Source organism: Triturus cristatus, chromosome 3_2, assembly GCF_964204655.1.
Source record: "Triturus cristatus chromosome 3_2, aTriCri1.1, whole genome shotgun sequence".
In the NCBI taxonomy this organism is placed as follows: Eukaryota; Metazoa; Chordata; class Amphibia; order Caudata; family Salamandridae; genus Triturus; species Triturus cristatus.
In genome coordinates this window covers 103973068-103988467 of record NC_140584.1, presented here as the reverse complement: position 1 = coordinate 103988467, position 15400 = coordinate 103973068, and the positions used below count along the sequence as shown (strand labels likewise).

Here is a 15400-nt window from a genome sequence, read left to right as displayed (position 1 = left end):
CTCTATATAGTTTACTTTTTACTTCTGAATTTTCATCTTTTAAAACCGAGTATTTTGTTGCCAACTGTTCTCTCATTGGCTACATGCCAAAGCCTCCCTCATTTCGATGCACATATTCTAGTCCAATGCTACGTGTGGCATGCTTCATTCAAGCCCTTGTTACTTAATGCCATTGCTCATCAAGCTCCAGCTCATGGTGTGTCGTAAGGTCCCTGTTTTATCGCCTACAGATTTTTTTTTTAACCTGTGGTGACATTGAACCCTATGCTTTTGGCCCCTCATATGTGCTGTCTGACACTTTTGAGACCCAGCCTGAAGGTGATGTTAACCATTTTTAGGCATTGTGATTGTAAACAATGCAAACATATAATTTACTGATAATTGACTATATATATATATATATATATGCCACAATGTCTTCACAACGAAGGAAAATAGGGTCGCACTCCAGCATTTATAAATCCATAATTAATGTATTCTTGAATCATTTTCAAAGTCTGCAAATTCCGCAAACACAGACCAACCAACGCGTTTCGTTAACCCAGTTAACTTTTTCACTGAGACTTAGCAACTTTTTTAACTGCAGATAGTATTTACATTTATTTCAAAACACCCCACCCACAACTTTAGTAGTTTAACATTGTACTTTTTAATTAAGATTGTGATCTATCCCTCCCAACCACATCTCGTATAAAATATTTTTAAGACAAACTGTAAGTTACTTGCAGTCTTCCATAAAGACTTTTAATTATACTGTATTAGATTGTACAATTGTTTTAATATCTTTGGCCGGGCTTTAAGTGGGATGAAACAACTGGGGGGGTGGGTCTCTCAAAGGGGCATGGCTGATGTTATTAAAGGTGTGGTTTAAAATATATAAGCTAAACATCTGTGCTTAGCATTGTTTACTCCCCGACTGGTATTCTGCTGCTTCTGTCATTGCATCCAGATATATAATACAAGTAACCAGTGCTTTAAATGGGAAAAAATAAGTGCAGGTACTCATTAGAATAGAGGCGTGGCAAGTGGGCGGGTCTAGGGGCGGGGTGAAGAGCAATATATGATTGTACCTAATGACTTCTGTAACAGTTGCAGCACATGTCAAAACACACGAGAAATGCGTTTATGGCAATAAAACTGATTAACCCATTACACATAATGACATGCTCCTCTGAAGCAGAGCGAAATCTGCCCTGGAGGAGAAACCTAACCTGCGCCTGCCGTGCTGTGGATCAGGGTACCGGTACTCTCCCTGGCTACTAGAGAAGTGCAGGTACTGAGGGCAAAAAAAATCGGAAGTGCCGGTACTCCGTACCGGTGAGTACCGGCCCATTTAAAGCACTGCACGTAACATTGCACCTACAGCAAGCAAGGACTATTGGCTTTGCCAATAGTTATTAGTTGCATAGGATTCATAAGCAACAATTATGGCTTTGTTTTATATAATATTGAAAATGCTTCTGTTCTGAAATGATGAGACTGAAAGTACTATAACGAGTCTATATGAAGTTAGGGAGTGAAGGGTGGTACTGCTGCAGAGTTAGGTTTTTTTTCTTCACCCTGAAGGTGAGGGCGAAATTGGAGAGCCTGATAGGGACCTGTCTCAGCACCTGCTTTTATGAACTGCCAGTGCTGAGCACAGGCAGGACCCGGCCCACTCAAGGCTCCACTCTTAGTTAAAATATCGTCAACATTAATGGCACTGACTGAGGAGTTTGCATGTTTATTGTCCTCATGTGTGAACCGGGTGCTGATAAAAACCATCAGTTTGGGTCTTTCCTATTGTGTTCGAAGAGCAGTGAAGTGGGAGGATTGCTAATTGCCTTCGAAGATAGGCACTGTCGTTTTTCTTTTTACGAAAAAATGTATGTAATGAAGTCAAATACCTCTTTAACAAGAATGCCCTTCTAAAAAAAAAAATCTATTAGCTTTTACTGCACTATATTGATTGCAGTGTCCTTTAGGTAGTACAGACGCAGAAGCTTTGTTGTGCTCCCAGCAAAAGTAGAATGCTGATTATGAAGACAGATGGTGACTAGAATATGCGGCGTAGGAAGGCGCTAGTATTCTTCTGAAAAGAAATACAATATCTTGTGTTATGTAGACGCATTGAATTTATTCGCTCAAGGTTCAAAGAATCAGTCGAAAGTGGTGTTAAGCCATTGACTATATCTCACAATTATTTCAGATTGGCAACCCCACTTTTTGTTTCGTTTTCAGAAATTGTTTCTGTTTTTATTTTCTTTAAATTGTATTTACCACAGCTTTCTGATAAAAGACAAAACTGTCTGTTTTCATATTTAGCTGGACTTGTATTATTCTTGTACTATTGTACACAGTACGATAGTGCAGCATAATGTTTTACTTTGATGTCAAAAATAAAACAACTAATGTATTTTAGGTGGTAAAAAGGTACTGATACTTATGTTATTTTGAATGTCTTACTTTTTCATTTTCTAAAGGTTGAAAACTGGTGTCCTCGCCTGCCATGGAGAACAAGAAATTTTAACGAGGAGACGGATCAGAAGAACCTGGTATGGGAAAAGTATTTCTAGTTTTTTTTGCAGGAAGTATACATAATTGCAGAAAATGGCTCCATCCCACCTTGGAATCTGGGGCATTTTGGTTCAATGTTCTGATTGATTGATTCTGATGTCATACTATAGATGTTTTATGATATAAAATAATTCTGTACCTGCATTGCAGATACATGTTCTGCCTTTTTTCGTACTATTATTGATGAGACTAACCACCTCATTTGCAACCAATTCTGATGCATTCTCCCACGCATCTTATTCAGTAGTAACATATATTTTATATGTCATCGGTGATGTCATTGAGCATGACCCTAGGGTTCAAATGAGTGATGTCATATGTTAAGTCATAAGCTGTGCACGCATGGACACAAGTTATATTTAGCTCAGTAAACTCAAAATAGTAAATTTCGTTCGTTTTTTACAGTAGCACAGCTAAAAACGTAGGAAAATATAAGTTAGCACTCACAACATTGCTTTCTTTTCCATTAACATCATACATTTTCTAAAACAAACATTTAAAATAGAGTACTTTTGATTTGATTTAAACTTCTAATTATAGCCTGTCCACATGTTTGTATAATACTTTGATTAAAACATCACCTAAGTAACCTTCTACATATCGGTATTAAAATGCAGACCTAGTGAAATAAAGTTTGCATTGATATTTTTTTACATAGTATGCACATTTTCCTTCTTTCTGCTAATTTGTTCTTAATTTCATGATCAAGTGTGGGCAGACTGCCGAGGGGATATAGTAGTTGTTTATGCTTTATGAAGTTCGAAAAAAAATTTGACGCGAAATTTGCTTGAACGTGCAAAGTTGCATAACTATTCATTACCATCCAGGCAAGTGAGCATTTTTTCAATAACTAAGTCCTCACAGCGTGATAATATTCTCATATTTTTATTAAGCAATTTTTTTTAAGTTGTTAAAGTGACTGGTGCATACCATAAGCTCCTTCCATACATTGACGTGTGGGAAGAATTAGAATGCTGCTGGCTTGTTCGATCAATAGCAGTTTGTTCAGGCACTGGTCTTTTATTGACCTAGAAGCAGCATTTAAGGAAAGCTCCTTGGTGTGCAATTTCTTGATTTACAATTCCAAACTCCAAGCGAACATGTGCAGGTTACATTGCTATGGGTTATCGGAATAATATTTTGTAACAACTTGTCACGATTTATCCAGAGTGTGTGCATTGCGCCCTCAAAGTACTTCACTGCCATAACTGATTGTGAAAATTATTTTTGCATCCATGACTTTTAACATCGGAGTTAATATGGGACCTTTCAGCAATTTGTAAAGACTGATAAAAGCTGAGGTTAAAGCACATGCCTTTGCCCTCAAGTGCTGCTGATGAGACATAATTGGTCCTCAAGCATCTGTGGACACACCCAGATAGTTGTAATCTGAAACTTTATCCCCAACTTATTTTGCAGAAACTAAGCACAGTTTTAATCTTTCTATTCATTTTCTTTGTTTTAATTTTACGTAAATTGATCTCCAGATTGTTGATACTAGTGTACACGCATAGTTGGGTAAGAAGTCTTTGTAGTCCAATTTGAGTTTTATTTACTAGGACCACATTATCGGCACACAGTGGATGAGATATCAGTTTGCCGCCCAACTTTGCTGGGTGTGAATCCGTTTGATCCACTGCAATTTTAAGATCTGATATGTGTACATTAAATAGAAGTGGGACAAGCACACAACCTTACACAATTAAGCCCTGTAGATGTTTTATTTTGCGTGGTACAAATTTCCCATCTCCTATTTTCAATCTGAAATAGCTATTGCAATATAAATGTTGTATCGTTTGAAGTAGATCTTCAGGTTTCCCCTAGTTGACCAATTTGAGCCATAGTCTGTCTTGGGGCACACTATAAAAATCTGATCTATAAATCTACAAATGTTAAGCACAGAAAGCTTTTCGTCACCAGTGCTTTGTCAATGAGGAATGAGAGGACTAGAAGGATAGTAACTCTCCCTGCATCCTGAAAAAATTCTCTTTGATCCAGAGAAGTTACCTCAGCTGAATTAGCCCACTCCTTTAGATCTTTTAGCTGAAGGGATGCAAAATGCTTGGCCTCATTATTTAGGAAGGTGATTAAATGGTAATTTTCAGGAGCAGCTTTATCACCCTCTTCATCAATTGGGTGTATAATAGTCCCACCCATGAGTCTGGTATCATCTCATTTGCCAATTAAAAATTATACAATTGTACAAGGTTTTCTGACCAGAACTCAATTTCTTTCTTGAATAATGCTTGTGTGAGGCCAATAGAGCCAGGAGTGCTGTCTTTGTGACTTTTTTGCAGGTTATTAGCTATTTGCAGGGCCAGCATGGACACTGAATTTCCTGTTCGTGATCCTCCGACTGATATAATACAATTTTTCCCTCTTAACTATTTGCATATTAACTCAATTTTTCTCCACCATTTAAGTCACATTCTTTAGTTTTATTTATGGAGTACTTTGCGCTGAGAAACAAAGCCCAGGTAGATTCTGAGATAATAGCGTTATTTGCTATTAGTCCACCTTTCCCTACTTGATTGACTATCCCCCAGAAAATAGTAGAATTTATATCTCTTCTTGCATAAAGAAGCATGGATCCATAGGCTTTTTCCTGCTGCTTCTTTGCCAAACCAATTCTTTTCTTAGGGTTTTCCACGCTTCTCTCACTTTGGTTATGAACAAGTCATTTTCTGGATCCTGTTTAAGATTTCTCAATGCCCAACATACTTGAGTCTTGCATTGCTTAATGGATACGGTTTGAGCATGCCCCATATTCCTATTGAATTCAAATTGCCTTCCTTTGTTTGACTGTTCACTTGTCAGCTGCCCCTCTCTTGCTGCCCAGGAAGAACTATCAGAATGCAGATGAATGTGTATGAGTCCTCTGTCACAGCCACCTTTCCTGTGTTTGTGGCTGTCTAGAGGGAATGCAGCAAGTGTAGCTGTCAACCACCCCAGACGGGTATTGGGGACAGGCTGCAGGCACAAAGAGCAGTAAAAGCAGAGCAATGCCCACTTTCTAAAAGTGGCATTTATTAAATAGTGATGTTAAATCCAGCTTTACCATTAAAGAGGATTTATCATTGCCATTCCAATTATATAAAACATGATGCAGCTGTTCCTTTCTGGTCAGGAATTACAGATCAAAGGTATATTAAGGAATTCCCAATGCTAGCCTATGAGAGGAGCAGCACCCTGCTCATAGGGCCTACCTTATGGTTGACTTATATGTAATAAAAGGGTGGTTTAAGGCTTGCAAGTGGTTTTACATGCCAAGTCGCAGTGACAGTAAACTGCACACCGGAAAGTCCTTTGGACGAAGCCAGAATCACACTGTGCCTTCACAGCGCCGGCAACACGAGGGCGTCTTCCTCACGCATTGTTATGCACGCAAGTCATTACACTAACTTGCTTTAGGGGGGCACAGTGGTGGAGTGGTGTTGTAATTAATGTCCAACAACTTCCCTACTGTTGCACAGACTTGAGTTGGAATAGTAAATTAAACTGTTCCAATATCCAGCGCCCCCCTAAGGCAAGTTGTTAAATGACTTGCGTGCAGAACAAATGTGCACTAAAGACGCTTTCTTTCAAATGGCAAAGCTCGTAAGGCATAGGTGAAAAACGCATGCAGAATTCTGTCATAAATTTCTGCAATGGAAGGCCTGAGACCGGTTTGATAGGCTACTTGTGTGGTGGCACAATGAGTGCTGCAAACCCACTAATAGCGTTTAGGTTACAGGTCCTGGTCCCTTTCCAAGGGAGTTGCAAGTAAACTAAATATGCCAATTGTGTATACACTAATTTTACAATGTTTAGGGGAGAAGAAAGTACACATTAGCACTGGTCAGCAGTGGTAATGTGCTGGGAGTCCTAAGGCCAACAGAAGATACAGCAAAAAGAAGAGGCAAGCAGGTAAAAAGTTAGGAAGAAGCCTACCCTAAGGATGACAACAGTGCCTAACTATAAACTCCCGAACAATCTCCTTCAAGTTATGAACCTCCTTTTCTGCCAGCATGTCTTCCTAAAGTATTACGCAGCATAGAACAACTGTGGGATGGCGTTAAACTCATCGCTTTTTTCATGTGAATTTATGAAATTATTTAGCACATGAGCATAAGCTTCGTTATTACGTTTTGTAATTTTAATTCCCCGGTTCTTAAACACGCCGTTTTCTGAAAAAGATAGCAGCTCAGCCACTTAAGGGGAAACCATGTTAACAATGTTGACTCGTTTACCTGGTTACCAAGAATTCAATGAAATAATTTCTGCTAAAGTAAGATGGTCAAGGGTACCAGCTATAAGGGTAGCAGCCTTATTATATTACTTCGATTGAGAGAGTTGTGTCCCTCTTGAGCTGATATAAATCTAGACTCTGGTATAAACAGGAGTTTATTTGAAGCCGGCTCTTCAAGTGTATCGCAGCGCTTACTATTATATTTTCGCTCATTCCTGTGTAACATTTCATCTTCTGGAACGCAGACATTCTCCTGGAGTTTTATAGCTTTCACTGCCTTTTTGATATGAGTTTGCGGGGATTGGGCAGAATTTCCAGCGCACATTGCATCATAGCCGTAATCACTTGAATATGATTGAGTTTGTGCAACATAGTTCAAATGACTCCTTTTCTTATTGACACCCCCCCTCCCCCATCGGGTACATGATTGTGACTCGGCTCTGTTTGTATTCCCTTTACAACCTTTACCTACACTTTCCCATCATCTATCTGGGGAGAGATGTGGTTAGCCTCCATATTGCAGATTAGCCGTGTAGTAACCTTTTTAGTTGTGACTTCAAGGTCTGACCTGATGTGCCGCTGTAATGCCTCTTCCCATGGCTCCACAGATTGCAGAGGTGATTTTTCCATACTTGTAGCATTGGCCTGGCATCTGCTATTCTTTTTTTATATTGAGTATATTTTCCCTGTATTTGCTGGTGTCAGAACGCTTAAATTACCTGGAAGTTTGACTTCTTTGTTTCTTGCTTTTCCAAGTCTTTTCTGCTCACTCTTGTTAGAAGCCTCCTATTACTATCTCAGTGTGTGGGATGGATGACGTCTTACTAGCCGAGGATGTCTCTGGTGCAATATCAAAATTAGTATTACTATATTGTCTTTGTGTTATAGTTGATGACTCAACATTTCTTCCTCTTTATCGTTCCATTTTATGGGTATACTTTAGGTCAACTGCTCATTTAGTGGCTCAAGAGTCTGAAAATCAGATAACTTTTTGTGGGTCTGAAACTTGTCCTTGTTTATATTATGCAAATCCTCCACACTGCAAATGGTATGCTGCTTATTGAGTTGCCCTTCATCTTGATTGTGTGATAAGGTATCAACGTCTCGATTGACCGGTGCCCTGTCGTCAATTGCCTTCGGATGACCGCCTTCATCTCCATTTCCAGGTACAGCCTGGAATTCCTGACTTAATATTTTCAAGTCAACCATACTTTATTACACTTCTCATTTGCACACTTCCCTTATATATTAGTTCTCTTGATGGTGTTGGCTCTTTGTTAGTAGGATTCTGTGAGTTGCTACTCACTAGAGGGAAACCGCTTCTTAGCTCCATAACCAGGGCATACTTAACGTTGGGCAAAGATGTCAATATATCCAACACTGGGAAGCAGAGGCACTTTATGTGGTATTAATGCAGCCTTGGCTTGTGTTCGTATAATAAGATTATTGAGATTTTCCAATATTTTATCTGTTGTGGAGACAAAAAAGGGAGGTATTCAGCAGCTGCACTTGCATTTCTAACTTACCAGAATGGTAGGCAAGTGCCTCCACCATGGCCTGAAAAGCGTCCAATTAAGCTGAACAAATATCTCTGGACTGGGCCGCTTCTGAATTGGTTGTCATATACTTTAAATTGCTTTTTCTAAATATTCTTGGACACAAATGTTTACATTTTGGGCCTGAGTCCTCAGAACGGACTTCCTCACATTCTTTTAACTGATTGGTGTGAGAGGTTGTCCTTGATGTCATTGTTTTTTTCTTGGTTTTCACTTGCCTGCATGTTACTCATGAAGTCCAACAACTGTGCGTTATCAATCAACATCTTCTGATAACCCAGTTATATCAATCATGATACTTGCTCCAGATTTTCCATCGCAGTCCTTATTGTGAGAATATATTTCCATTTTGGGGATCGTTTTCTTCTCACAGGGTAGAATCATGATGTGTGGAGATGTAACAACATGTGTTTGTTCCTCTGTGTCTTCTTTATCAAAATATGCTGTTGTGCAACTTTTGTTAAAAAAAAATATATATAGACTGTAAATTAGATACTGCTGGTTCTTTCTGAGTCCTTGCTAATTTAATATAAGTTTTGTTGTTCTGTCGGACCTTCTATTCCTTATGGATGCGGTATGGTGAGGGCTTGATCTCACTGATCTAATTTTATATTGACAAAAGGGCCAAGCGGCAATAAATCTATGAGCTCCTGGCTGCATTTGCTGAAATTCAGTGCCTTTAGTTATTCAGTACTTCATGTGAAGGAAAAGCTAAAAGGTGGCTTAAAGAGTCAGAAGCCGGGGGCTGGAAAAAAAGGGAGTCAAAAGAATGTAGACAGCCGTAGGAGCTATATGCTCAAGACTCCATGTTTTAAACAGCTGCAAGAGGACTTACCCTAGCAGCAAGCCGCACCGAGACCTAGCCCGGCCGCCTCCGCGTTACTGTGGAAACCACTGCATTCTCCAGTGGTTATTCCATGGGAAAAAGGCAGGCATACTTCGCTGCGGCTGAAGCTCAACTCCCTACCGCTCCCTTCCTTCGCTCCGCTGACCTCTGCTCTGTTGTGACCAACCAGCTCCAAGTGACTCCAATCTGCGTCACAACTCCCTGTAGGCCACCAGGATCTTGCCTCAGTGGCTCTTGACTTGCGGAACTTACAGAGCGCCTTGCAATGTGCTGCACTCTACCTCGGCTCTGGTTAGACACACCCCTTCTTGCCGGCAGTTTGCTGGTTAGTCTACGCCTAACCACAACTTCACCTTATTCTTTTGTTTTTGCAGGGAATTTCTATGTTTTTTTTGTAATGTACAGTAAAATTGTATGACTAGACCTAACTTAAATGCCATTTTAACCTTTGTTTTTTTTCAGTGAATTTTGATGCTCTTTTTTTAAGCGCAAAGTAAGTCACAATTACCAAGCACAAAATAACCCATTGTAACACTTGACACTCTCAGGTTAGCAAAGCAGAGGAGTCCAAGACCTACTTATGGAAGATGTTATGGGCTAGCATTCCCAGTTTGCTAGTACACAACAATAACATTCAATAAATTAATGTCTAATCAGTGCTCTTTCTTGTGAATATGAAAAGTACATTTATTACACATACATTACTAAATGCCAAGCATTAAATAACAAATGTGTACATCCTGTTAATAGAAATATCTTTGGTAACACTCTCAAATCACATTTGACCCCCATAATAACTGTTAAAACATGGAAGTATAAGGGAGTGCCATTTTAAATAAGGTTCTGTCAAGGGTGTCACCACATGATATGTAAAAAGTAAGACTATTGGCTTTATTCGAGGGTTCACAACATCAGCATACATAATGCAGACCAATTGGTTCTATCAAATTGTCAGCACATTAGTATATCTACCACGTCATAATTTACCATCAAAATCAGTTGAATCAATCACCATAATTCAATGTATTTATTAATAATAAACATATTACAATGTTCATTACCAGTCATTGTTTCTAAACTATTTTAAATAATCACTCCAAATCAAAACAAACATAAACATGTGCTTAAGTCTGTCTTTAACACTCTTCAGGCCACCTAATGCAGCCCTAGGACTAACCTTAAGGGGTGCCTGCACTCCAACTGAAGAACATACAGCTCCAGCACAGAGTGATTTAAAAAAGATGGAAACGTCTCCTGGGATCATGTAGTAAAGTAACATGGAGACTTAGTATGATTTTTCTTAACATATCCGTAGGAGGGCTGCTGCACTCCCTGCAGCCCCCCACAACACTTACATTCATCGCTGGCGCTTGTAGTGCCCCTGGCCCTACTTACAGCACAACCATATAGAAATATACCATAAAAAAGCCCTCGTGTTGCATATGAGACACCACACTCTGGTGCAGTGAATATTTAACGCAAATGTAGCCGCTCTACTCTCCTTCTGTGTAGCTTCTGCCGCACCATTATTCTTTTTTTTTCTAGGTACGTATTTTGTGGGTGACCCAGTCCCGGCGGGGTCACCCACAACTTAGAGTTTCTGTTGGGTGCCACTGGAGGGAGTCATAAGGCTCCTGAGGCCCTACCAGCCAGGACCCATTCTCGGGTGCCAGCGAGGAATCCGGTTCAGAGTTCTTTTTGTTGCTGCTTGGCGGGAGGAGGCTCTGGTCCCACCCGCAGTTGGAGCATCTAGCATGTCCAAGGAGGTTGGGTCTTGTGGCACTATACTTAATGCAGGGACCCTAGAGGAATGAGTCCCTGGGGTCATTGGAGCCCATACTTGTGTTGGGCCCCAGGAATGGGTTCCTTGGGGCCAAACGTGGCTTGGGGATGGGGGCCCAGATTCTCTCCCTTCCCAAAATTATTTTAATTAGAAAAGATTAGCTGCAGCTGGCCCTGTCCCACCTTGGAGGGAATATAAACGAGTGGTCCGCCTTTTTTTATTATTTAATTTTTTAAAATTATTATTTATTCCACCAGTACTGCGGGACGGCAACATGGTCATTTTTATTTTAATATATCTTTTGGCCCCACTATTGCAAGGTGGTCAGAGTATTCCTACCCTGACTCCTTATGCCCTTTTTTAATAACCATTTTCAGCACACAGGAAGCAAGCAGTTGAGTCCTGTGATGGCAGCCACAGCATTTCTGTTTACGTTGTGACCAACCAATCCGAGCGCTCGCTCCTAAAAACACCCTCAGCCAAGCAGAAAGCATAAATTTTTCAGTTCAAGCCCAACTGTCAATATATCAATAACATTTTAACCTAAGTTTCTCTAAAACTACTGGAAGGATTTACACCAAATCACAAAACACACGCTTTCTTATTTCTGTCTAATTTGGAGTCATTTTGTGCAGCTGTTTGACTGTAGTGCTGTCTAAACTTCTCTATGGATATTACATGGGGGGGCGATTTGGCACCCACCCCCTTTTTCGTGCACCCCACTTGACTGATCATCCTGAAACTTCCTAGGAAGGAGCTCAGATGGATGAACTTTTTTTGCAAAGGTTTCATAAAGATTCATCAAACTGCAAAGTCTGACCCACGAGCTGCATTCTAATTGGCTGTCAACACTCCAAACCAGGAAGGAAACAGAAAATGAAACGCAAAAAAAAAGAAAAGGGGGCAGGGTAGAAACACACTAACCCCCTAGGCCTGCTCTGGGGAGTCCCACAAGGACCCCCAGGGCCCAAAAAAGCATTTACAAAAAAAAAATCGGCGAGATTCACGCACCCTGCGTGAATTTCGGCCGAAAATTTAAATAATAAAACAAAGCATCGTTAGTCTTTAGCCCCCATGTGGGCCAAGTCCCAGGGGCATTCACTCATAAATATTTGCAGGGGAAACACGGCCCTCCCGCAGCCTTGGGGACTGCCACCCCCGGGGCTTCTTATTTTTAATGTGTGGGGGGCCGATTAGGCCCACTCAAGCCCCGGGGACTGCCACCCCTGTGGCTTTTATTAATTATAATTGCAAGGGGCACATGCCCCCCCCGCTGCCCCGGGGAAAACCCCCCCCCCCGAGTCTTCTATTTTAAAACATTTACACCTGTGTGGGGGGGCTCGAGCCCCCCCATGCCCTACGGGGACCGCCACCTCCCCGGGGCACTAATATTCAAATTAGGGGGTCCGTAACAGACCCCCAGGACCACCACCACCCGGGACTGTCCAATAGGTGGGAGGGGGGGCTGCACGGCCCCCCTCCTGGAGCCCTTGAAGGCCCTTGGGACCGCCAGCCCCCAGGGCCAGCTCCTGCAGTGTCCTGGGGTGCGCACCTCCGGGACACTGCTGTCTGCAGTGACAGGGCGGGAGCCTCGCGGCTCCCCCCGGTCATTGCAAACTGCTTTGCTTCATTGAAGCGAGAGCAGGGAAACCTGCTTTCGCTTCACTCAAGCAAAGCAGATTGCTTTTCCACACGGGGAGCTGCATGATAGCAGCTCCCCATGTGGAAAAGCAATGCCGGCTCCTGCAGGACGCGGGGAGCTGGCGGGACCATGGGGGCATTGGGGCTCCCCCCATGGTCCCCAATGGAGAGGGCCAGCCTGGGGGATGGGGTCCCCGGGGCGAATAGAGGCCTCAGGAGGGGGGCCACGCAGCCCCCTCCATAATTATTAATTAATATTTATGTGGCCATGCCCCGGGGGATGGAGTCCCCGGGGCTGGAATGGGCCACGGGAGGGGGGCCCACACGGCCCCCTTCCCATTCAATCTTTTATTTTTCATTTAAATGGGGGTAAGGCCCTGGGGGATGGGGTCCCCAGGGCCCAAAAAAAGTAAAAACACACTGCAAACGCACCCTGTGGCGCGTTTTACAATGGGGAATTAATTCCCCTTCAATACTGGGGTCCCTGGGGGCCAACTAGCCCACCAGGTACCTCCAGTAAGTGCCACAGGGCTGCGTTGCAGAGAGGTGGTCCAGGCCACGCCCCTTTTACACCTCTCTGCAACGCAGCTTTGTGGCGCTTACTGGAGGTACCTGGTGGGCTAGTTGGACCCCAGGGACCCTCAGGATTCAAGGGGACTTAATCCACCAACTCAATACATGCCACGGGGCGCGTTTGCACAGTGGTGAAGGAAGGGGGCGAGGCCTGAGGCGATGTGTGCAAACACACCCTGTGGCGCATTTTAAGTTGGGGAATTAATTCCCTTTCAATACTAGGGGTCCCTGGGGGCCAACTAGCCCACCAGGTGCTTCTAGTAAGCGCCACTGCGCTGCGTTGCAGAGAGGTGGGCCAGGCCACGCCCCTTTTTACACCTCTCTGCAACGCAGCTCTGTGGCGCTTCCTGGAGGTACCTGGTTGGCTAGTTGGACCCCAGGGACCGTCAGGATTCAAGGGACTTAATCTCCCAACTTAATATACCCACAGGGCGTGTTTACACACGTCACCTCAGGCCCCCCCTTTCACCACTGTGCAAACGCGCCTGTAGCGCGTTTTAAGAGGTAGGTTTAATCCCCCTGCCCTATTACGTACTAGGGACTTACAGAAGAGGTCATGCTAATCACAGGCGTTTTCACTGTATTCTAAGTGTCTTTTAGCATAGCACTGGCTCTAGGCCTGGTTAGTCAGTCAGTTACCACCAGTACCCGTCTGAAAAAGTTGTGGGCACAGGATGATTTTGCCACAAGGCCTCTTTCTGCTCCTCTGTTGGTTCTTTCTGCACATGTCTTTCTTCTTCCTGCACTTTGTCTTTATGGACTTCTGTTGCTTCTTTCTGCATTTCTTTTGCTTCTTTCTGTGCGTTTTTTCTTCTTTCTTCACATCCTACCTCTGTAGGCATAGTTAGAAATGAGCATTTAAAAAACCTTAGACATTTACTGAAAAAAACATAAGTTTTAGGGAAAGTTATAGTTAGTTGGACATTTCAGCAGTGCATTGCGGGGGCGCGAGTTATAGTTAGCTGAACTAACTATAATGGGGGAATTTCTGTGGTTACAACTTTCCCTAAAAGCTATGTCTTTTTCAGTGAATTTCTTTGGTTTTTTAAATGCTAACTTCTAGCTATAAAGTGCCTGAAACCTATGTTTTTTCCAGTGAATATATATATATATATATATATATAATCTACTGGCGGTCGCCAGTAGATAGTTATAGTTAGGACCGTCTTTCCATAGGAAATCCGCAACATTCTATTTGGAATAACTTTGGCGCCGATTGACGAATCCTCGCGAAATTTTCAAAAGATGAGATGTGTATATAGAATAGATGGCTGATGGGCTTATATATATCAAGATGGGTTCTAAAATTATCAGTACATAACTGATATCCATGTAAGCGTTTGAATATTTAAATAATCAGGGGTATTATTTGCCATGATATACGCAATTAAATTTTAAGAATATATGGCTCCCCGTATTAATAAAACAACATCTACATGCTTATTCATACGCATTTTTTGGGCCCGACTAGCAATATTAAGTTTAATATTGTAACTTGAAGGGCGCTTGCCTTACGATGTTAATAGCATTAGGATCCATCATATGTAGTCTGTCAACTATGTCCATGTCACTGTCTCCAGTATCACGTGCTGAGTATCAAGGTATCCTATTTAAGGAAGTAATGTGAAAGGTCATGTTGTCATGTGAACAAGGCTCAATTGGAGCCGAAACGTTATGGCGACTAACCAGCGAAAAGCTAATAAACATTTGCACTCAAGGAACTGGTCCGTGTCTGTACTTTCAGGAGCAGGAGCCACGAGAAGGCAGTTCTTACTGAAAAGCGGAATCGAAGGATATTATTGGCTGAGTGGCGACGTACGGCCATTTCACGGGACCCTTCCCACAACGGACAACGCCAGTTACGGAGCCGTTACCCGGTTACTTGGTTTACTGGTCACCTGGGTATTTTTCAAATTCCTTGGAAGAGGAACGGTGTCGGCCCCCCCCACAAACAACGGAGTAGCAGGCTTTGGCGTGAATTGCGAAGGAGTAATCCTCGGGAGGTGTCGAGTCGGAGGAAGCGTCCAACTTGAGGTAATTACTCTAGCGATCTTGTCAGTAAGCAGTGCTCCAAATAACGGGGGAGGGAAGTCTATGTGCAGTCAGAGATACGCGTAACAACTAACGAGCAAGAATATAGCAATCTCTCGCGCATTCTCTTGACATTTAATTCAGCTATACACGCACTGGAAATAATTCTATCATGTCGACCGACA

General features: G+C 42.3%; 1 protein-coding gene across 1 annotated transcript in view; it reads left to right on the top strand.

The window, feature by feature from the left end:
• MGAT5 (alpha-1,6-mannosylglycoprotein 6-beta-N-acetylglucosaminyltransferase) overlaps positions 1-15400 on the top strand; it is a 603388-nt gene that overhangs the window by 345244 nt on the left and 242744 nt on the right. The window contains exon 6 of the mRNA XM_085647328.1: positions 2463-2534. Coding sequence (XP_085503454.1) covers positions 2463-2534 — 72 coding nt within the window. The remainder of the gene's footprint in view (positions 1-2462; positions 2535-15400) is intronic.